Below are 24,211 nucleotides of genomic sequence, written 5' to 3'. Positions count from 1 at the left end.
AAGACATTCAGGTTTACTAAACATTTCACTAGATTTTATTAATTCATGCAATTCTCCCCCAGCTAACTAAAGTTAAAATTAACCAAGTTATACAGGCATAAATAATTTTAGCAGCATACTCTAAAAAATGAAAAGACTCAAAAGCATTAAATAAGACAGCAGTAATTACAATAAAATTACTACTCTAGTATAATATAATTTCATAATGTCTGCATAAAGTGCAAAAGTATCCACTATTAATGAAAGCTTTTCTTGGCTGCCCTTTATACAGTATTTCTATTTTAAAAGAACTGTTCACTGGCTTGACCAAGCCCTCTTACATATTCATGAGACAAAATTTCCACATTTTTCTATGGGACCAGCTCAGTGTTATGGTACACTTCTGACCACCTATTTGCTGCCAGCAACACCGTGCTCTACTCTTCTCAGGACCCACTCAATAAATACTCCATTTGACAGAGAGTACCATCTCAGTATACATGGTCAGTTTTAGAAAAAGTAAGTTTTACATATTAATCAAAATAGTAAACTAGTTTGATCAAAACTGATCTCATTGATCTCAAGTTTATAGCCCATTTGTGCAGAGCCTGAAACATGTGAGCTGAGAATCATGGGATACAGTCCTGAGTGTAGTAGAAGGAACTGATGTGAGACATTTTATAAGGGAAGAATCCATGGGACCTGCTGGCAACTTGATGACAAGCTAGATGTGGGTAGTGAGGATAATAGCAGTGTTTTAGATGATCCTGAAGCTTTGAACCTGGGGATGTCAAATGTCTTCCTGTTGCTCTTAGGATACACTTGAGAATCCTGACCCTGGCCCACAAGGCCCTGTGATATCTGACTCCTGATTCCCATTCTAGCTTCACTTACCATCACTATTCCTCTAATTTACTGTGCTACAAGTGCACTGACTTCTCAGTTCTTAGAACCCACTAGGCTACTTCCCAACTGAAAACTTCCAAGTGCTATCTGTGGAATAAATGTCATTTGTCTCACTTCATGTACTCTCAAGGCTTCAGTTTATGTGCTGTTTTCTCTGGGAATTCTTTCCTGTCCACATCTGCAGACTAGGGTAAGATCACTGTTATATTCATCCATAGTTTTCTGTTCTTTATAGCACTTAATACAGTTGTAATGATTTGCAGATGATAAGCTCCATGAGGGCAAGGACCATGTTTAACTTGCTCACTACCTATCCCAAAGACTAGCACAGTATGTGGCATATATTAATCAGATGACACTGCTGATAAAGGCATGAAAGGATATTTGAGTGAACAAATGGTATCTACAACCCAGAATACTGTTTTCCGCTCTTCTTCCCCTGTTACCTGGTTAACTCTTATATACCTCCAGGCCTCAGCTTATATGATGTTTTTTCAGGGATATTTTTCCTGACTAATCTCTATTACATGCTGTGACAGCCTAGGGGAGTTAGGAGGAAAAATTCCTTCCTGGTACAAGGTAATTCTCCTTTCAAGTATGGCAAGTTTTAGGGGATGATTAGATATTATGGAAATATCCCACAGATATCAGTTGGGTGATTAAGGCTGCAAATGAAAATCTGGGAGCCAACTGCATCCAGCTGTGAATCATTAATTTTGAAGGGAGAAGAAATGCTCAGAGATGGAACTTCAGAAAATGCTTATGATGAGATAGAAAGTAACAGTTTTAAGAATGAAAGAATGTTTAATCTTTCAAAGGTTTTAGAGAGGTCAAGGAGAACAAAGGTCCAAGAAAGATAATTGGACTTGATGGACAGGTCACTGGGGAGTGTGATTATTACAGAATAATGGGAATGAAAAATCTAGGTTGCAGACAATCAAAGGGAGTTAATGAAAACAGTAGGTGTAGATGCTTTTTAAAGTTTGGTGCTAAAGATTAAGAGAAATGAGAAAGGAACTAAAGAGTTGACAGTGAGGTCAATTAAGGTTTTCCAAAATAGGGAAGAAGTATGCAGCTTCAGGAAAAAACACCTTTTATAGTGGCAAAGTCTGAAGTCAGCTGAATTTTTTGACCACTACTTTTTAGAAGTACTATCTCCTTGGCTTTTACTATTGTACATTATCCCCTCTTCCTTTCCCTCTTGCTATCTCTACTTCCTTTCTTTTTTCCTCCCTTCTCTTCCTACCCCTAGACTTGTACTCTCCAGTAGGTAGGCACTAAGCAGATAGCTACTGAGTACTTGAACTATGTATAGTCCAGACTATGATGTGCTATAAGTAGAAAGAAACACACCAGATTTTGAAGACTTAGTATGAAAAAGTAATGTAAAATATCTTATTAATAATTTTGTATTGAAATGAAATTATTTGAAATGATAATATTTTATATTCAGTTAAATAAGATATTTATTTTTAAAATTAAATGATAATATTTTATATTCAGTTAAATAAGATATTTATTTTTAAAATTAAATTTATATGTTTCTTTTTACTATCTTTAATGTACTGAAGTTACTAGAAAATTCTCTATCACATATATAACTCATGTTATATTTCTATTGGACAGCATTACTCTAGGCTTTCTTACCTATCTCTTCTCTCTAGGTTTCAGAAACCACCTCTAGACAATTGACTCATAAATATACATCTTCTCATAAACTTATGTTCAGACTTCTCCTCTGAACCTCAAACCCTTGTATTCAATTGCCAATTAAACACCTTTTTCTAGAAGTCTCAGAGGCACCTCTTAACTAAGTATATGTGAAATCAAACTTATCTCCTGCTCTCCTCTTTCCCCAAACCTGATCCTCTTCCAGGGTTACCTCTCTCAGTGGGTCATCATCATTCTGTTGCATTAGCCAGAATTTTAGATCCTTTGCCTTTAAACCCTACATTCAATCTATCACTAAATCCTGCTCACTCTACATTCTAAAGAATTCTCTAAGTTCTCCGTTCCACTCATCACCACCACCTGATCCATGCTACCATAATCTTTTTCCTGGACAGTTTCAATAGTCTGTTCATATCCAGTTTTGCCAGCTTCCAATCTATTTTTCATGCTTCATCCAGAATTAAGTTATAAAATCTAAATCTGATCATGTCAGCCTTCTTTATAAGAAATTCCCATGGATTCTTATTGCTGTTAGAATAAAGACCCAAATTCTTAATATTGTTTACAATACCCCTGTATTATCTATACCCTGCCCACCTCTCCACCCTCCCTTAGACCATTTTCCCCCTAACTCTCTCTGCCTCACTGATTTTCTTTCGGTGCCTTGAAATTGTCATGTATCCTCCAGAAATAGGGCCTTTGTATATGTTATCCTCACAACTCACCCATCCACCTTTCCCTGAAAATTCTGTTTACCAAATTTCAGTTCAGTCATCACTTCTTTAGGAAATCTTTCTGTCACCTCCTCCCTACCTCAAGTAATAATGACAGTGGTAGTGGTGGTAGTGATAGGATTTAGTATTTATTGAACACCTACTATAACCTAGGCTCTCTTCTGGTGTTTTACACATAATTCACTAAGTCTTCTAAACTACCTTTTAGTCTCAATTTCCAGAGTATAATCTATTATAATATCCATATTCTAATGAGGAACCTGACGCACAGAGAGGTTAAGTAATTTTCCCACTATCAGCTATAAAGTGGCATAGCCGAGATTCAAAATTAGGTCCTGTTTTCAAAACCCACAGGGTTAACTACTACATTATTTGCGTTTTCAGACTAGGCTAAACCTCTCTATTGTAAGTCTTATATCTCCAATAACCTTGCCTTCATAATAGCGAAGTTGTAATTTTCAATTCATCTGGGTGATTATTTGGTTAACGTCTGTCTCCCGTCACTTTTTCCTAATTCTATAAGGTGAGGGGAGGCAGATACCACATCTGCTTTTGTTTATCACTTAACCTTAGTGCCGAGTATTGTGGCTGACATGTAGACACACAATATATGTGAATAAAATGATACAAAACAGTTGTAAGTATATATGAAAGAAGAAAGGAAGGAAGATAGGGGAGGGAAAGAGGGAGGGAGGGAGGGGGAAAGAAAAAGAAAGCAAGTTCCATGTCTCCAGTTATGGATTATCCCATTGAGCACAGCTCAGTATACCACTTTCTATATCTTAATTTCTACATCTGTCTTAGGAAGTCTTCTGACTATAAGAACAAATTCAGAGATGCTGTCTGGTATGTACTAAATGACTTTAGAACTTCTCCTGAGTAATTACTTGATTATGAATAGCTGAGTCATTCAATATTTATTTCAGGCAGAGGATGTCAAAACCAGATCAAGCACTGAGTAATCCACCTATAACATAATTATGAGAACGAAGTTCTCTAATACACCCTACACTCCAGCCAGTCTGGGGACTGCGTTCCATTCCTCCAACACTTCATGAGCTTTCATGCCTCTGATACTTAACTTAGCATTCCCTTTCCAACCTTCTCTGCTGAGAAAATGTCTACATATCTTTCAAGGCCAGGGTCAAATGTCCTCTCCTGAGTAATCCATAATAAAATACCCCCAACTGTTTTTGTTGTGTGTGTGTGTATTTCTTATAGAGATAGTGAGCCTAATCGTAGGATATTTTAATATGATTTCTCTGTTAAAGATGTGGTTCTATTCTTGTGGTTAAGGTTGGAAGCTTCCCTTAAGGGTTGGGCATTCCTAGTGTCAATCTCAAGGGGAAGAGCTAAGTCCTCAGACAAAATAACAGAAGGGGGTCTCCTGTCTCTCACATTCTTAGAAATAGATCTAGTGGGGTTTAGCCATGCCTAAACTTCCAGGCAACTGGGAAAAGACAAAATCTGCCTGTTAGAGGTAGACTTGGAGATAGGTAAGGAGGCCTTGCTATAGGGAACCCTAAGGACAGGATGACTGACCCACTTATATAAACCAGATTATCAAGATCAGCAGCATTCAAACGATTTCAATGCCTTGATGTGTCACAATCAGTTATGAGATGCATCACAATTAATCTTTCTAATAATAAACTACCATAGTTTAATATGATTTTATATATATATATATATATATATACACATAAACTAGAATGGATTCCATATTATCTCAATAATACCTTCCTCATTCCTTTACATTACAATATACTACCTTGAATGGGAGAAATGCAGAGGTATCATAGCTAGCCAATGAGCAATTATTCATTACCTGACAAAGCCCACAGGAGTGTATCACGCAGTCAACATCATTTGCCAACTTGCTTTCTCAGTGGAAGAAATGTTTGAGTACTACTCCTCTAGGTGCATATTACTACATTTTGTTTCCAGCGGTTATCTCTAAGTCTAGTCAGGGCATGTACGAATGATTCCTCTTAATCTTCTCTTTGCTACAGGAAATCACTTGGGCCAGAGTGATTGGGAGAGCAATGCCTTTTTGGCAGCCAATGCCATGGTTTTGGCAGTAGTGGTGACTACTTCCCCAGGGGAATCTGGGAAAAGGTTTCGAGGATGTGTTTTGCCCCTCCCACATGGAGATTTGCTCTCTACTGCCAAACTAGAATGTTATTTTATTATGAAAAAGACAGTTTTGTTCCAGAAAGCATTTTTAACACCCCCAGACAAATTGTCATTCCCATCTCTTCTCCCATAGTTCCAAACGTATGATTATACTATAGATTCTATCACCTTGCATTCTAATTATTTGTTTACATGACTGCCTCCCTAGTGCATTGAGAAGTTACTGTAAACAGGGATTGAGACTTAACACAGCTTTGAATTACTGTTGCTTATTAGCACTGTGCTTGGCATTGTAATAAGCACTGGCAACTCTTTTTTTTTTTTTTTCTTTTTAGCTTCCCACATGGATCTTGTTCCCCCGACCAGGGACCGAACCCAGGTCCTCAGTAGTGAAAGCACCGAGTCTTAACCACTGAACCACCAGGGAATTCCTGCACTATCAACTCTTGAACACGGGGTCAGACCTTACCAGAAGAGCAAACCAAAATTCATCACATTAAATTTGGGGTCTTTTTTGTTGTCTTAGGGTTTTTTAATAAAAATCTTAAAGTCATCTTTATTCCACAGCTTTAATCTCAACATGATACATGAGGGGCACCCAAACACTTGTTTATTAATTTATCATTTATGCCATGTCAACATGCAAAATATAGCATAGAGAATAAAGCAATGAGTCACACACAGAATTGTTTTTCTGAAACTCAGATCTGACAGAGTCAGTCCCTTGACAAGTTTATTCAGGTCCTACTAAATAGAATTCAAGCTCCTTGATTTGGCATTCTGACCTCATCTTTTTTAGGATACCTCCTGTAATTTCTACACCACTGAATTCTATACCCACCAGGCATTTTGTATGGTAGATAATCTGGTCTAATCTAAACCAGAGAGTACCGGAGGGCTCTCTCCCAGTCACCCTTCTCTATTCTGTCTTCCCACTCTCCCTAATTGATCTCACTCAGTTCCAAGGCTTTAAATGTATATGCTGATGACTCCTAATCTCCAGCCTGGTCTTTTATGTTCCATTACCTGTTTGACATCTCCACTTAGATAACTGATAAGCATTTCAAACATAAAATGGATAAAATAAAACTCATATTTCTAGCGCCATTATCCCCCCTAGAATATTTCTCCTGAAGTCTCCTTCAACTCAATAAATGCTACTATGTTCTCCTCAGATGCTCAAGGCAAAAAATCCAGGCATTTTCCCCGCTTGCTCTTTTTACCCCCCTCTCAAATAGAAATCATTAGCAAATCCTGCTGACTCATCCTCCCAAACATAACCCAAATCCATCTACATTTCTCCATGTCCACTGCTATCAGCCTAATTCTGAACTACTACAATGTCCTTTTAGCTGGTCTCCCCACTTTCATCCTTACCCTTAATGATCCATTTTCTGAAAAAATGTGAATACGGTAATGCCATTTCTCTGCTTTAAAAAACTCTGGTTTGGTAGGCATAATGATGGTCCCCCCAAAGTTGTCCACCTACAATAATCAGAAATTGTAAGTTTGTTATGTTACACAACAAGGGTGAATTACATACTCCTGGATCATCCAGGTGGGCCCAGTGTAATTTTTTAAATGGTGGAAACAGAAGCAGAGGAGTCAGAATCAGAGTAGTACAATGTGAGAAAGATTAAACCGGCCGTTTCAGGCTTTGAAGATGGAAGGGAGCCATGAGCCAAGGAATGCAGACAGACCCTAGAAGCTGAAAAAGGCTAGGAAACGGATTCTCCCCTACAGCTTCCAGGAAGGATGTCGACACCTTAATTTTAGCCCAGTGAGAATCATTTCTGATTTCTAACCTCCAGAATTGTGAACGAATAAAAATATGTGTTGTTTCAAGCTACTGAGTTTGTGGCAATTTGTTAGAGCAACAATAGGAAATCAATACACCTTCCCAAGGATTCTCATTGAGTTGAAAATAAAACACAAACTCCATACTCTGCATTACAAACTCGGCAAGATCAACTCGTCCATCCCATCATCAACCTCTTTCCCCTGCCTTTTATGGGTTCCTCAAACATGCAAAACTTATAGCTGCCTTAAGGAATTTCCACTACCGCCTCTGTACCTAACATGCTCACCCTAAACTGCCATAGCTGGTTTCCTGCTACTCATGTCTCAGCTTGACTGTTCACCTTTCCTATAGACCTTTTCTAAAGTAACTCCCAGTTATTCTTTATCACACCACTCCATTTTACCCACAGCACAGCACTTACTAATTTTTGCTGTTTTTCTTATTTATGTATTTATTTATGTTTGCTTCCCCAGTCTCCTCTATTAGAATGTAAGCTCCATGAGAACAGAATCTATAACTGTGATGATAAGGAGTTGTTGGTTTGCAAGCTGGCCCCTATACACAGAGGGCAAAGGAGAGACCAAAGAAAGAGGCAAACAATTCTAGATTAGTAGGTGGTAGTTTTAATAAGCAAGAGAACTTTTATATGAGGTTTGTCTTGGGCAGTTGGTTGCCAGACAAGTAGATCTCCACAGCCACCCACCAGAATCTTAAAAGTTTATGTAGAGGCCTTAAATGTTTTCAGTCACATATACCATCTGGATGGTCTCAACAGCACCTTGCTCTCTCAAGGCTGCATCCTTGGAACAGCTTCTACAGTGGGAACAGCGGGCAAGAAGTACATTCTAAGGACGAGGAGGGGATAAAATTACCCAACTGTCCAGGTCCAGCTTTCAGGTCAACCAGTGGTCACGTCCTCTGGCTGACTCTTCTGACAATAGTAGGCACTATAAAGTATTTACTGCATGAATGTGCAAAGAAATGATGCAAGAAATGGCAGCTGTTTTGTGGTACTGAACATAAGGACTTTTTGAAATGTTTAAGCCTAAAAATTGTTATATATTTGTAAGAAAATTAAAATAACAAGAAATGAGCTACATGATCCTTTTCACTGACTCCATGAATCTTTGGCTGAGCTCACATTGTTTCATGGGTAGGAGGTGAACTAGAAGCAACATTCATCATTCTTCCACAGTTCCTTTGGTAGAGCCTCGTCCCAGGAAATCTTAACAAACTCTCATTATAGGAGAAAGTTTCCCTACAGTGCTACTTCAGCACAGATTTGGTCCTGCATCGTCATAGTAATGTGGCCCTCACCTGAAATAATCATATTGCTCTAGAATTGAATTCCGAGGGAAGGGATTTATTTCTGCTTTGTTTTTTGCTGTATCTTCAGGGTACATCTCAGAAATATGCATAATCCTGATATAAGTGAGGTTGTAATCAAACTGGGGGAATAAGACTTACACCCATGAAATTCCAGAGGACCACACAAGGCAAATATTGAGACTTGAGAAGGTGTTACATGGGTAATAAGAGCCTGGGAGGAGGGAAGAAGGCAGATGAGCTTGTCCTGGGTAGACCTTGGATTGACCATTAAGGAAGGGGTAGGATTTGGATAGATGGAGGAAAATGGTGAGGGTAATATAGATAAGGCAAAATGCACCACATGAAGAATGACAGTGACTTATTCAGAAAGCCATGAAGAGACGGGCTTGGCTTAGGGATGGTAAAGGGTAGTGCAAAGTACAAGAAGATAAAGTGAATTCAAATGATGTAGATTAGGAAAATCAAGATATGTAATTAACCAAACAAATTGTGACTTATGATTGACGGGCAATAGGGATTCATTGCACTATAAATGATGAGAAAGTCCTAATAAGGGAATATTTTGAGGAAAGAAATATCTCCAGAAGGTGCTTCTGGATTTGCAAGGAAAATTTAATGGTTATTTTTTAAATTATTATTATTAAAAAATTTAAAGGTTACTTTTAGTAACTAAGGTATAAGATTAAAGACATTATGACTGTAACTTCAAAGGAATATTCTAGAAATTGTATATTGACTTTAAAAAGACGTGGGAAAGGTGCTACTTTAAGACCTCTGCTCACACAACCTCTCCTCTGAGTCAATAAATCCTAGTTCGGTTCCCACTTCCTCTATGAGGCTTTTGCTGACCAATCCAGTGGGAATTTTTTTTTCCCACCTAGAATTTTATATTCAGAGTGGTAATAAGGATAAATAGTATAAACTCATATAAATTAAAATCAAAACATGTCCCTTAAAATCTGCTTAGAAATGGGCATTTGCCTTACTCTTTAGGTTTCAAAGGATACATTGAATTATGCCAACTTAGTAGCTTTGTAATGTTTAGGAGATTAGGTCTCTCAGGAAATACTCTGATGTCAATGCCAATTAAATCCCTTTAGAATTACTTAAAATATTTGAACCATTCTCTACCAATGATATAAATATTATCATTGACTTGTTGGTAGAATTATTCTCCTAAACAATCAAGACGATAGAGTTTTATTTCTGGATCTACTTTAAAAACCATCATCAGGCAACCATCTAGCCTTTATTAAACTCTTATTGGGGAAATCCAGGTGGGAAAGAATTAAAATTATTTTTTGGTAGAAATAATAACCTCCAGAAACATTTATTTAAGTTCTTTAAGGTTTTTGCCTTACAATTCTTAGTTTTAAATTTTTTAAGTTCCTTAAAGTCTTTCCTCTACCCTAAGGTCCATTGTGTAAGAACTGGACAAATGACTATCATTTATTTGTATCACTTCTGAATTTAAGAGAAGCCTAAATTTAACTAAAAATAGATAAGTAAAAGCATACGTTTACAGTAATTACAGAAAACCTTAGCAAAGTTTTGTGAACTTCTTTTAAAAATGTGGTTTGCCATATAACTTACAGCTTAACAGCCTCTACAATGAAATGTTGTTTAAAATTTTTGTGTCAGACATTCCCTATGTATTAAATAAATTATATGAGGAAGGAATATATTTTTAAACCATTCTTTTAAACCCCTGATGTAATTTTAAGGAGCTTTTTAGTTTATCTTTTGATTTTTAGAGAAATAAAATATCAATGTAAAACTTATTTCTGTCTGATTAATTATCATCAACTAGGGAAAATGAAGGAAAACTATGTTATGTGACTTCAATTTGGCAAGTGTAAGGCATTTAATGAAAAAACTTATTCAAATTACATAGATTTAAAATGTTCTTTTTTTAGACTTCAGGTTATCAAGAGTAAGGCATTTAATGAAAAAATAATAATTCAAATTATATAGCTTTCAAATGTTCATTTCTAATATTGTTTCTAAATGTATCAGTCACAAATAGTCTGAGTTTTAAAGTTAGTAAACAGTTTCAGGAAGCCAAAGGAAAGAGATCTTCTCTCCAAAATGCCTTTCCTCTGTTCCAGAAATATAGAATGTAGTTATAGTTAATGAATATCCAGCAAATTATCAATGTGGAAATGTGCAGGAGAGTCAACTAATCTTCTAAGAAAGTATACAGCACAGAGCAGGCATTTAATAAATAACAAATCTATGAATTAACTAAGAAAAATGAAGGTAGATTGAAATAAAGCATTCCACAATAGATTAGAACTCTCAGGCTATAAGCAAAAATATAAGGGATAGATAATTGAAGTTTCAAGATATACTGAAAGTTTAATAAATGTGAGCATCATAGAATCTCAGAATATTGTGAAAACACTTGATGTTCAAAAGAGTAAAACTTGACACTGAAGAGTTAGTGCTTTACATAGAGGCAAGTGACCTCAAGAACACATTACCACAAGACATGGATATATTCCTGAATGATATATGTGCAAGATTGTCAGCAAATTCTTATTATTTAAACCATGAATTTCATTATCATGGGAATGGAGCAGACACACCCTCAACACATCCATTGTGATTTAGCCATTACAGAATTGTAAAGTGCAGAAAACATTAGTTAGATCCCCAATAATTATTATGGGGCTATCAACTTTTAAAACACAGCAGTCCTAAGAGCATGTCATTTTATTTATTTAATTTAAAATGTGCTTTCTAGTTATAAAAGTAATACTTATTGTAGAGAATTCGAAAGAGAAGAAAAAATAAAAGAAAAAAGGAAGAGCTATCATTTCCATTGCACAGGGAAAACCAGTGTTAAAATTTTTATGTGTTTCTGAGCTGTCTGCCCTTTTCATTCATCTGCAAATATTTACTTGGAAAATTAGAATTATTCTATATATAAAACTTTGTATTTTCTTTTTCACATAATGTTTTATTATGTCTATTTTATCATTACATTAAATATTCTAAATAAACACCATTTGAAATTATTGCATAATATACCATCATACAGATGATTCACATTGACTTAATTATACTGACCAAATGTTTACCATTTGAATTCTTCACTATTATAAATGATGCTACAATGAGCATCTTTATATGTAAATCTTTGCGGTTCTAAATATTTCTTTCTTCTAGATTCAGGGTTACTGGTCACAGGTCTGAACATTTAAGAGTTTCCCTAATCTATAACCAAATTACAGAACTTATTCATCTTCCCAAACTGAAACTCTGTACCCATTAAACAATATTCCCCATTCCCTCCCTCCCCAGACAACCTTTAATTCGTGTAAGTGGAATCACACAATATTTGTCCTTTTATGCCTAGCTTATTTCACTTAGCATAAAGTCATCAAATTTCATCCATGTTTTAACATGTGTCAGAATGTCATTCCTTTTTAAGGCTGAATAATATTCCACTTTTTGTCTATACCACATTTTGTTCATTCATTCATCCAGCAGTGGAGAGTTGGGTTGTTTCTACCTGTGACTATCCTGAATAATGTCTCTATGAACATGGGTGTACAAAAATAGTCTTTCAAACAACATTGTTAATCTGTACAGATACTGTCACTGAAATTGTTTGGGAACACTGATACCAGTTGCTGACACCTAAATTATGAATCACCTTGAGCTAATCCATATAGAGAAGTTTTTTGCACTGAATATTCCTCTCAAGACCTCAAAAGCCATCTTTGTGCATCTAATCTGATGTTTTCTCTTGAAAATATGCTGGGAAAATGTTAAATAACTAGCTCAAAAGTTAAGAGCTCCTGGAGATTGATACTCCCAGAGAAATGGGCATACACCAAAATCCATGTGACTTGTGAAGGCATTATGGAAGATGTTCCTTGTCCTTCTGGGCCAGAGAGAGCTCAAGAGTTGAATTGGGCATATTATAAATTAGTACCTCATTTCTCCACAATTTTTTCTCAACAGTGGAGTCAGGAATGGCTAAAGAAAATCATACTGTAAAACATGAATTTATCCTCACAGGATTTACAGACTACCCAGAGCTGAAGACCCTTCTGTTTGTGGTGTTCTTTGCCATGTATCTGATCACCATGGTGGGGAATCTTGGCCTGGTGATACTGATTTCAAAAGAGCATCATCTTTGCACACGAATGTACATCTTTCTGGGCAACCCCGCTCTCGTGGATTCTTGCTGTGCCTGTGCCATTACTCCTAAGATGTTAAGGAACTTCTTTTCTGAAAACAGAATGGTTTCCCTCTATGAATGCATGGCACAATTTTATTTTCTTTGCACTGTTGAAACTGCAGACTGCTTTCTTCTGGTGGTAATGGCTTACGATCGCTATGTGGCCATATGCAGCCCTCTGCAGTACCATACCATGATGTCAAAGAAACTCTGCATTCAGACGACCACAGGGGCCTACATAGCTGGAAACCTGCATTCTATGATTCATATAGGGCTTCTATTTAGGTTAGTTTTCTGTGGATCAAATCACATCAAACAAACACTTTTACTGTGATATTCTTCCTTTATATAGGCTCTCCTGTGTTGACCCTTATGTCAATGAACTGGTACTGTTTATCTTTTCAGGCTCAATTCAAGTCTTCACAATAGGTAGTGTCTTAATATCTTATCTCTACATTCTCTTTACTATTTTCAAAATGAAATCCAAAGAGGGAAGGGTCAAAGCCTTTTCTAGCTGTGCATCCCACTTTTTGTCAGTTTCATTATTTTATGGCTCTCTTTTTTCACGTACATTAGACCAAATTTGCTTGAAGAAGGGGATACAGATATACCAACTGCTCTTGTGTTTACAGAAGTAGTACCTTTACTATACCCTTTTATTTGTAGCCTAAGAAATAAGGAAGTAATAACTGTTTTGAGGAAAATTCTGAAGAAAAAAAATCTCAAAAAAGTTTGAAACAAATGGGGTCTACTGTACCTTAATGATTTAAATGCAGAAAAAAAACTTCCAAGTGAAATTACACAGAGAAAATGCACAAATTGTATGTAAAATATTAAAATATATCATAATGCAATCAATTTAGGTAGCAGTATGTAAGGGAGAAAATATACAAGAAGGAGAAAGTTATACTAAATCTTAATTCAAATTAACAAAAATCAAAACCAAATTTTGATATAATTCAAGAAAAACACAGTATGCTGCCAAGGTCATGGATTGTGTCAGCATCAGGGATTATCAGCACCCCAAAGAAAAACAATTATATCTCAATAAAACTGAAAAAAGTTTTTAAATTGTCAGACTGAGGAAAAGAAAAGGAAGAAAACCAACAAAATTAGCAATTTCAAATGTAAAGGAAAATCCTATTAAGCATTAATAGCCAGCCCACATTAATAGTTTGGAGCATGAGCACTCCAGTTATGCTAAAAAGGGTTTAAGGGTATATGAACCTTCAACCAATGAAATCACTTACAACCAAGAGTGACAAAATTGAGGCAAGTGAATTTTGAGGAATTACTTTTAGTAGCATTTTGAGGGACATTGTAGTTAGAATTAGAGGCAGTTAGGAAACAAAGGTGTGAAATAAAAGTGAATATTATATTTCCAAGTTGAATTTCCTATGGAGTTGTATAATTAAAGATGGAATGTCAATTTTCAAGTGTAATTATCTTCACAGACATTTATTTACTCCCATATGTACATGCATAAAGATGCCATAACATAAAGTTCCAGGCAAGCAGTCATACCTCATTTAGGATTTGAAGAGTTCTTTGTCAGTGAGCTAGGCTAAATTTCTCTATCCACCTTCCTGAGACGTGAAGAAGGGGTTCAACAATGGGGACACTTACTACATTATATGTAGACATGAAGAAAAGTGTGCTTGTTGAACTGTGGATAGGGCTTATCTGAAATATTTTTTTTTCTTTTTTCTTATTGCAAAACCTGCAGTTGTGGAATGTAGGTAGAACTGCATGAACTTCATGTGACATAATAAAAGAATTACTTTCCAGTTATTTATTTAACATAGACCTATTGAGAGCCTGCTATGTGGAAGCACTGCTCTGGATGTTGGGATACATCAGTTACCAAAATACCACGTTTTCCATCTTAAATAATAGAACATTGCCATAATTTTAATGGCTAACTTCTGGAGCAAGGACCCTTATCAAGTAAAAGAAAAATTCCCTCTTCCACCTCTTCTCTTGATGCTCTGAGGTCACATCTAAATTCCCAGAAGGCAATTGTCAGGTTGTAGCCATGGTCCAGCCTAGCCAGCCACTCAAGGCTGACTTCACATGGAAAATCAACATCTTGAACGTATTTAGCGAAAGCCGTAGGAATGCAAGTACTGTATTTCTAATTCCCTAACTCATGAATACAAAATTATAACCACTTAGTTTATATTTGTAACCTCCATAAAAACATAACCCACCTCATCCCATATAATCAGACATTTCAAGATTGAAAATGGAGACATTTCAAGATTTCCTTTGTTGTTTCAAATTTAAATCCCATCAGTTTAGGATTTGCCCAACCCCTCCACCACTTTTTCTTGGCATCTAAATGTGTAAGTACTGGGCTGATAAGACATCGAAGATAGGTGTCATGTTACAGATGGAGCTTTGTCCACGCTGCAGTCTTCTAAAATGTTTGATCCTCTGACCTTCTGGTTATTTCTTCATGCCACCATCAGTTTCTGTTTCTGTATTCATGCCTAGTCCCCAGGTTAGACATGAAAGCATGATTTCAGCTAAATCATCTACTTGTCAAGTTTACAAGGCTTAAAGTCTGCTGGCTCAGTCTCTCTTGCTCTTTCTTTCTCTGCTAATTTCTGAGTAAATGCTCTTGACTTCGCCGTCTAGAATATTTAAGAAGATGGAAAAGTTTGTATTTTTGTAACTGATACATCCCAACACCTAGCTGAAGGAAAAGTTCAGGAAAAGTTGAAGGGCTCCATTTTTGCACTTCTGATGACCCACTGTACCAGTACCTCACAGGATTTTGAGAGCTTTCATGGATCTGTCCAGAACGTTCTTTTGCCCATAGATCTCCAAATTTCTATGGGCATTTGATTGTCTCCCCATCTCATTCCCAGGACAAACTTGGGAATTTAAGTCACAGAACCCCATCTCAGCAAACACCAATTATTCCCCTCTGACTTTTCTTTTTTCCCCCAGTTCACTGAATCCTTATTTCTAGGGTAATACCTAGCTCTTAAATCATTATAAATGTTTCCCAAATCTACTTTGATGGAATAAACTTTTACTTCGGAACAGTTCTCAAAAGTGACGCTTTCTCAATCTATTTTCTCTGTCTGGATTTTCAAAGGTATGTTTAGGGAAAAATGAATGTGGGATTGACATTGCTGTGCTTTGGTCTCCCTCTCTTAAAGCAATAAATCTGACCTTTACAAGCTGCTATCTAAAATGGCAGGAATGATCATTGGGCAAAACAGAATTATAGACAGGCTTCATCTAAGTATTGCTGATTATAGGGAGAAAAGTCCCATAAAATGAATCCTTTTAAAATCTTGACCAATATTTCATAGTAAGTGGAAAAAAAGAGATTTGTTTAGGACTTTACTTTGAAAAATAAAACAAACTTATGGAAATAAATATTTTATCTCATATTTAATCAAAATTTAGTTATAATCACAAATATGTACTAATTTTACAAAGAATGAATCAAGTGTCAAGTGTTTTCCTTGTTATTATAAATATTTTCCAGAAGAATAATGTATGGTAACTAGATACAATCTTAACTTTTGAATTCAAGGAATAATAGCAACAGATGATTATAATGGAGCAATTTTGTAAAATATCCAAAGGCTCCACCAATTTTCCCAAGTGTCCCTCTTAATCCTTATTGTACAAATTCTTAGCCATTGTATTTGTTTTTATTATTCTCATTTATTATTCACTTTTCAGTTGTTCTAACACTACCAGGCCCTGCTTGTCAATGGGACTTCATGTTTCCTTCAGGCAGTTCCCCAGCACCACTTTCATCAACTTTATGAAGCCTATTGCATCTTTCTCAAGATCATTTCTCATTAAATTTGAATAATGCTTACTATATCAGAAAACCAGTGGGGAAGTAAGATGTCAGCCCAGTGGACAAAGATAGTGGTATTAAGCAGGAAGGGATGTTTAAAGGGAAATTAATTCTCTAAGTAGCTAGTTCATTCAGGAATATTTGTGTGTTATAACAATTCTTACTTCCCTAAGAAAGCTTTGTCACTTCAGGGACTTGCAGATTGATACCTCATTATATACACAAAGATTCATGTTTGAGCTAATTTGTAGATATTTTTAATGCCAGAAATACTTTCTTTTTACATTTTAATTATTGGGTTCTTACTGAACCTTAATAAACTATTTCCTGTTATCAGGCTGAATTGTCAATTATCTGAGTATCCAGAGTTTGGTGAAATGAAGATTATTTATTCTACCTATCTACCTCCATGCATGCCATTTACCTACCCTCCCTAGATCATTTTCTTTAGGATCATTTTAGTTCTCATTTCCTACCCATTTCCAGCCTCCCTGCAAATTGCTCTGAAGTTGGCACTGCTTGTTGGTGCAGGTCTGTTTTATCAATGAACCAACTCACCACATGGTTTCAAATACTGGTTCATAACTGATGCTGATGAAGCACCAGGGAAGCAGAACGTAATATCTATAGTCCATTCACCTCTATAAATCATACTAAATGTTAAAACTTTATGTCTTCAGTTTAATATAACTATCAGGCTATATTTTTAATCTGTCAAAATGGGACTATATTTGGACTGTGTGTAGTGGAGAAACAATGTGTTTTATTAGATAATTGTTCCTACATGAGAGAAAATAAAAGACCTCATGGTAACCTTGGACGTGCCTGAGTCTTGTATGTCTTTCAGAAATTTAAAATTGGTATCATAAATTATTTCTATTAATTTGAAGTTTTCATTAATTTTTTACTAAAATAAATTTTTGACTAAATAAACATATGATTTTCCCATTTTTTTCAAAGAGGGTAAACTTGTTAATGGGATCGGGTTCATTCATTACTTGAAAAAATGTTTATTAAGATGTCTGTAGCATCAACACTGGATATATGAAGTAGGAGAGGAAGTATGCTGTTATACAAAACAACATAAATATATAATATAACATAGCATAGTAACTATATTTATTCAAAATATTTCATGTATAAATACTTAATAGATACAGTCATAACTTAGTTCCATCTTCTATAGTTCACAAGTCACAAGTAGAAAAGGTTACATTTTGCTACAAATATTTACACTGTACCTGTTTCAGCAAAAATTTACTAATATTCCACAGATCTTATAGTTAATGGATAAACCATTTTTAAAATTTCAGAAAACTGAATTTTAAAGATAATTTTTAAAAAATGTATAGTATAATCAACCATACTCCAATATAAAATAAAATTTTTAAAAATTAAAGAAATTTTTTAAAATATATGTAACAATTTTCTTTATGACTCTATAATGACACAGACAATATGTTTTAAAATATTTCTTAAGGAAATATTTAGTGGTTAACTATATAAACTCTTAAAAATCAAACATATTTTGGACATTAAAAGGATAATAAGGGAATATTATGAACAACTATATGCCCATAAATTTGATAATCTAGATGACATGGACCAATTCCTTGAAAAACACAATCTGCCAAAACTCATACAAAAAGAAACAGACAATCTAAAAAGCTTATACCTATTAAAGACATTGAATCAATGATTAATAACCTTCCAAAACAAAAAGTACCAGGCCCAGATAAGTTCAACTGATAAATTCTACAAAACATTTAAGGAAGAAATTATACCAATTCTCTACAATTTTTTTCTGAAGATAGAGGCAAAGGGAATACTTTCTAACTCATTCTATAAAGCCAGAATTACTCTAAAACCAAACCAGACAAAGACAATACAAGAAAACTACAGATAAATATCTCTCATAAACATAGATGCAAAAATTCTCAACAAAATATTAGCAAAGTGAATCTAACAATGTATAAAAAGTCTATGCACCATGACCAAGTGGAATTTATCCCAGGTATGCAAGGCTGGCTCAATATTCAAAAAAGAATTAATGTAATCTTTTACATCAACTGGCTAAAGAAGAAAAATTACATGATCACCTTAATAGATGCATAAAGAGCATGTGACAAAATTCAACATCCAACAAAATTCAACATTCACTCATGATAGAAACTCTCAGTAAGCTAGAAATGGGGAAAAGCTTCCTCAACTGGATAAATAATATCTACATAAAACCTACAGTTAACATCAAACTTAATGGTGAGAAACTTGAAGCTTTCCCAGTAAGATCAGAAACAAAGCAAGCAAAAGCACCACAGCTTTTCAACATTGTGCTGGAAGTGCTAGCTAATGCAATGAAACAGGAAATGGAAATAAAAGGGATACTTGTTGAGAAGAAAGAAATAAAACTGTCTTTGCTCCCAGATGACATGACTGGCTATGTAGAAAATTTAAAAGAATCAACAAAAAACTCTTGGAACTAATAAGCAATTATAGCAAAGTTGCAGGATACAAGGTTAGTACAAAGGTTACACAAAAGTATATTTTAAGGTATTGCTTTTCTATATAACAGCAATGAACAAGTGGAATTTGAAATTAAAAACACAGTACCATTTACATTAGCACCCATAAAAATGAAATACTTAGGTATAAATATTTTAAAAATGTATAAGATCTATATGAGGAAAACTATCAAACTTTGATAAATCAAAGGAGAATAAAATCAATGGAGAGATATTCCATGTTCATGGGTACAAAGGTTCAATATTGTAAAGGTGCCCCAAATTGATCTATAGATTCAATGCAATCCCAATCAAAATCCAGGCAAGTTATTTTGTGGTTATTGACAAACTGATTCTCAAGTTTCTATAAAGAGGCAAAAGACCCAGAATAGTCAACACAATATTTAAGGAGAACAAAGTTGGAGAACTGACACCACCTAACTTCAAGACTTACTATAAAGCTAGAGTAATCAAGACAGTATGGTATTGGCATAAGAATAGACAAATAGATCAATGGATAGAAGAGAGAGACCAGAAATAGACCCACATAAACATGATCGTAAGATCTTTGACAATGGAGGAAAAACAATGCAATGGAGCCAAGACTGTCATTTCAACAAATGCTGCTGGAACAACTGAACATGCAAAACAAAACAAACGAACAAAAAAGTCTAACATACCTTACACCCTTCACAAAAATTAACTCAAAGTGTATCGTATGACAGTCTCTAGGTCCATCTACATCTCTACAAATGACCCAATTTCGTCCCTTTTTATGGCTGGGTAATATTCCATTGTATATATGTACCACATCTTCTTTATCCTTTCCTCTGTTGATGGACATTTAGGTTGCTTCCATGTCCTGACTATTGTAAATAGTACTGCTATGAACATTGGGGTGCACGTGTATTTTTGAATTATGGTTTTCTCTGGGTATATGCCTAGTAGTGGGATTGCTGGGTCGGGTGGTAGTTCTTTTTTTAGTTTTTTAAGGAAACTCCATACTGTTTTCCATAGTGGCCCTATCAATTTACACTACCACCAACAGTACATGAGGGTTCCCTTTTCTTCACACCCTCTCCAGCATTTATTGTTTGTAGATTTTTTGGTGATACAGAGTGAAGTAAGTCAGAAAGAGAAAAACAAATATCGTATATTAATGCATATATGTGGACTCTAGAAAAATGGTATAGATGATCCCTTTTGCAAAGCAGAAATAGAGACACAGACGTAGAGAACAAATGCATGGACACCAATGGGGAAGGGGGGTGGGAGGAATTGAGAGATTGGGATTGACACATATACACTATTGATACTATGTATAAAATAGATAACTAATGAGAACATACTGTATAGCACAGGGAGCTCTACTTAATGCACTGTGGTGACCTGAGTGGGAAGAAAGTCCAAAAGGAAGGGATAAATGAATATGTGTGGCTGATTCATTTTGCTGTACAGTAGAAACTAACACAACATTGTAAAGCAACTATACTCCAATAAAAATTAATTTTAAAAAATGTATTGCAGATGTAAAGGAAAAATACAGTATTATAAAATTCCTAGAAGATACCAGGAGAAAATCTAGATGACTTTGGGATTGACAATGAGTTTTAAGATACAAGACCAAAGCCATGATACATAAAAGAAAGAATTGATAAGCTGGACTTCAATAAAATTAAAATTTTCTGCTTGCAAAAGACACTGCCAAGAGAATGAAAAGACAAGCCACAAATCAGGAGAAAATATTTGCATAAGACACATCTGATAAAGGGCTGTTATCCAAAATATAGAAAGAACTCTTAAAACTCAACAATAAGAAAACAAACAACCAGATTAAAAAAGAGGCCAAAGATAATAACAGACACCTCTACAAAGAATATATATGAATAAGCTTATGAAGAGGTGCTCATAGCCATCAGCAAAATGCAAATTAAAACTATGAGACACCATAACACACCTAGTAGAATGGCCAAAGTCTGGAATAATGACACCACCAAATGCTGGCAAAGATGTGGAGCAACAGGAACTCTCATTCATTCCTGGTAGAAATGCAAAATTGTACAGCCACTTTGGAAGACAGTTAGGGAGTTTCTTACAAAACTAAACATATTCTTATATCATTCAGCAATCTCACTCCTTGGTATTTACCCAAAGGAGTTGAAAACTTATGTCCACACAAAAACCTGTGTATGTTTATAGCAGCTTTATTCAAAATTGCCATAACTTGGAAGCAACCAAGTTACCCTTCAGTAGGTGAATGGATAAATTGTTGTATGTCTAGACAATGAAATATTACTCAGAAATGAGCTATCAAAGCCATGAAAAGATGCGTAGGAAACTTTCATGCATTTTATTAAGTGAAGGAAGCCAATCTGAAAAAGCTATGTACTGTGTGATTCTAAATGTATAGCATTCTGGAAAAGGCATAAAACTACGGAGATAGTAAAAATATCAGTGGTTGTCAGGGGTTGGGGGAAAAGATGGATGAATAGCAGGAACATAGAGGATTATTAGGACAGTGAAAATATTCTGTATGATACTGTAATGGTGGCTACTTGTCATTATAAATGTATCCAAAGCCATAGAATGTACAACACCAAGAGTGAACTCTAATGTAAACTATAGACTTTGGGTGATAATGGTGTGTCAACCAATGTAATAAATGTACCACTCTGGTGGGGATGTTGATAATGGAGAAGGCTATGCATGTGTGGGAACAAGGGGTATATAGAAAATCTCTGTACTTTCTGCTCGATTTTGCTGTGAACCTAAAGCTGTTCTAATAAATAATGTCTACTAAACATAAGCAAAAATCAAACACAGTGTGTAGCTCACACAAGAATCTTCTTCTTTCCGCTCTGTCTAACCAAGTGCTCTGTGGTTTACCAGTTACTAACAAAGATCAGTCTCATTTTATCCCTTCAAAGTCTTCATCTGATTTCTGGTTTCTGCTGCTCTTTTCCATCTATACTCATTATGATGTTGAGCTGAAAAAGTTCAGATTATTTTATGGTATAAATTCTCCCATGTGGCCTCTTCTCATCTTCTCTGTAAAATAACAAATACATGACAATTCCAATTTTCACCTAAAACTGACTGTAAAAAAACAGTCTCTTGCTTGTTTTTCTATCTGTTTCCCTGTTTCCTGTTTGTCTCTGGACAAAATCAGAAGGCTTTTTCTTTCATTTTAATTTTTTCCAAAAGTTGTCCTTGCATTTGGCCAACCTATTTTTGAGGTTTATAATACGTGAAGCCCTAAGGCGGATCCTGGGTAGAAATAAAAATTAAATAAGACCTAATATTGACTTGAAAGGATAGAATTTGTTCTCAAGAAGCAAAGTTATTTCAGGTTAACCCTTGTGAAATGTTTTTGTAGGACAAAAATTGATAGAATATTGACAATGTCATGGTTCATTCCAATATATATTCACAAATAATTCCAATAGCTGCATGACCATCAAGCATCTTTTCTTATACCCAGAATCTCATTAAAATATCTGTGAGTCATCCCATAAGCAGAGTGGCCCTCAGTCTTTGTCCACTATCTCAGCAGGTACTTCATGCAAACTTTAATTTCTGCCTCTGACATTTTTCTTTAGAAGGGCCCAAATTCACTACAGGAGCCAGACCAGGAATGAAAAATATATATTCTCTCCCTTATGCCAAACTTATCTCTCTCAAAACTAATTGTCACAGGTTAGATTTCCAGAGAAATAGTCTGTTCAATGGAGTTTTGTGTGCTGGATGTTTATTAGAGACTGCCCTGGGGGTCAACTCTTGTGGAAGAAAGAGTTTTAAAGGATTTGTCAGGGGGAGAGACCCAGTATAATACAGACCCCTGATAGCATGGGCCAACCCCACAAATACCCTAGAGCTAAAAGAGTTCAGAGTTCTCAAGAGAAAATAAGCATAGGGGAAAAAAACAAAAAACAAAAAACAAAAAAACTTTAAAGAAAGGAACAAATCAGGTAACAAAAGAAAATTTCAAAGAAATTATAATTCATGGCAAATTAAAAAGATATGGCATCCAAAGTACAAGAACAGAAGCTATTTAAAAAAATTCAATTTTTTGTATTCATTCAGAATACAAAAGGATCACGAAAAATATAAATTACAATAGCAGAAATTTTTAAAAGTAATTGAGTTAAAAGATAAAGGTGACCTAATATTTTAGAAAGTGGAACAAAATGATTGAAAATTAAAGAAAAAAAGACCAGCAGTTTATATTCAGGAGCTCCAGCATTCAAATAACAAGAGTTATCATTATCTTATCAAATAATAGGAAAAATTTACCATAGAAATAATTCCTTCTTGGAAAATATTTATGTATTAATAAATATAAGAGGAATTCCCAGGATGATTGTGAAGTGAAATCTTAAGACAAAAGAAAACAATGATTAAAACTGGAGTAGAGTGACAGAGAGCTCCAGAGAAGCGCTTTGATTTAAATATTTAATGTTCCTGTTGGCCATTCTGATGTCCTCTTTGGAAAAAAAAAAAATGCCTATTTAGTTCTTCAGCCCATTTTTAAATCAGATGGTTTGTTTTTTGTTATTAACTTCTACAAGTTCTTTATATATTTTAGATATTAAGCCCTTACTGGATATATGGTTTGCAAAACTGTTTTCCCATTCTGTAGGTTGTCTTTTCATTTTGTTAATTGTTTCTTTCATGTGCTGAAGCTTTTAAAAAGATGCTCAACGGGCTTCCCTGGTGGCGCAGTGGTTCAGAGTCTGCCTGCCAATGCAGGGGACATGGGTTCGAGCCCTGGTCTGGGAAGATCCCACATGCCGCGGAGCAACTGGGCCCGTGAGCCACAATTACTGAGCCTGCACGTCTGGAGCCTGTGCTCCGCAACAAGAGAGGCCGCGATAGTGAGGGGCCCGCGCACCGCGATGAAGAGTGGCCCCCGCTTGCCACAACTAGAAGAAAGCCCTCGCACAGAAACGAAGACCCAACACAGCCATAAATAAATAAAATAAATTAAAAAGATGCTCAACATCACTGATCATTCAGGGAAATGCAAATCAAAACCACAGCGAGATATCACCTCACATCTGTTGGAATGGCTGTCATCAAGAACACAGGAGACAACAGGTGCTGGCATGGATGTAGTGAAAAGGGAACCCTTTT

At 35.4% G+C, this 24,211-nt stretch overlaps 1 protein-coding gene across 1 annotated transcript; it reads left to right on the top strand.

Moving 5' to 3' along the window:
- The first annotated feature begins 12,539 nt into the window (after positions 1 to 12,539).
- LOC137765937 (olfactory receptor 5K1-like) lies at positions 12,540 to 13,484 on the top strand. The gene is given in 3 exon segments (XM_068545679.1): positions 12,540 to 13,064; positions 13,066 to 13,308; positions 13,311 to 13,484. Coding segments are annotated over 3 exon segments (942 nt in total).
- The last annotated feature ends 10,727 nt before the right edge of the window (positions 13,485 to 24,211 follow it).

The sequence above is a fragment of the Eschrichtius robustus genome, chromosome 6, assembly GCF_028021215.1.
Source record: "Eschrichtius robustus isolate mEscRob2 chromosome 6, mEscRob2.pri, whole genome shotgun sequence".
In the NCBI taxonomy this organism is placed as follows: Eukaryota; Metazoa; Chordata; class Mammalia; order Artiodactyla; family Eschrichtiidae; genus Eschrichtius; species Eschrichtius robustus.
The sequence above is the reverse complement of the archived record's forward strand: the minus strand, read 5'-3'. Positions and strand labels throughout refer to the sequence as shown.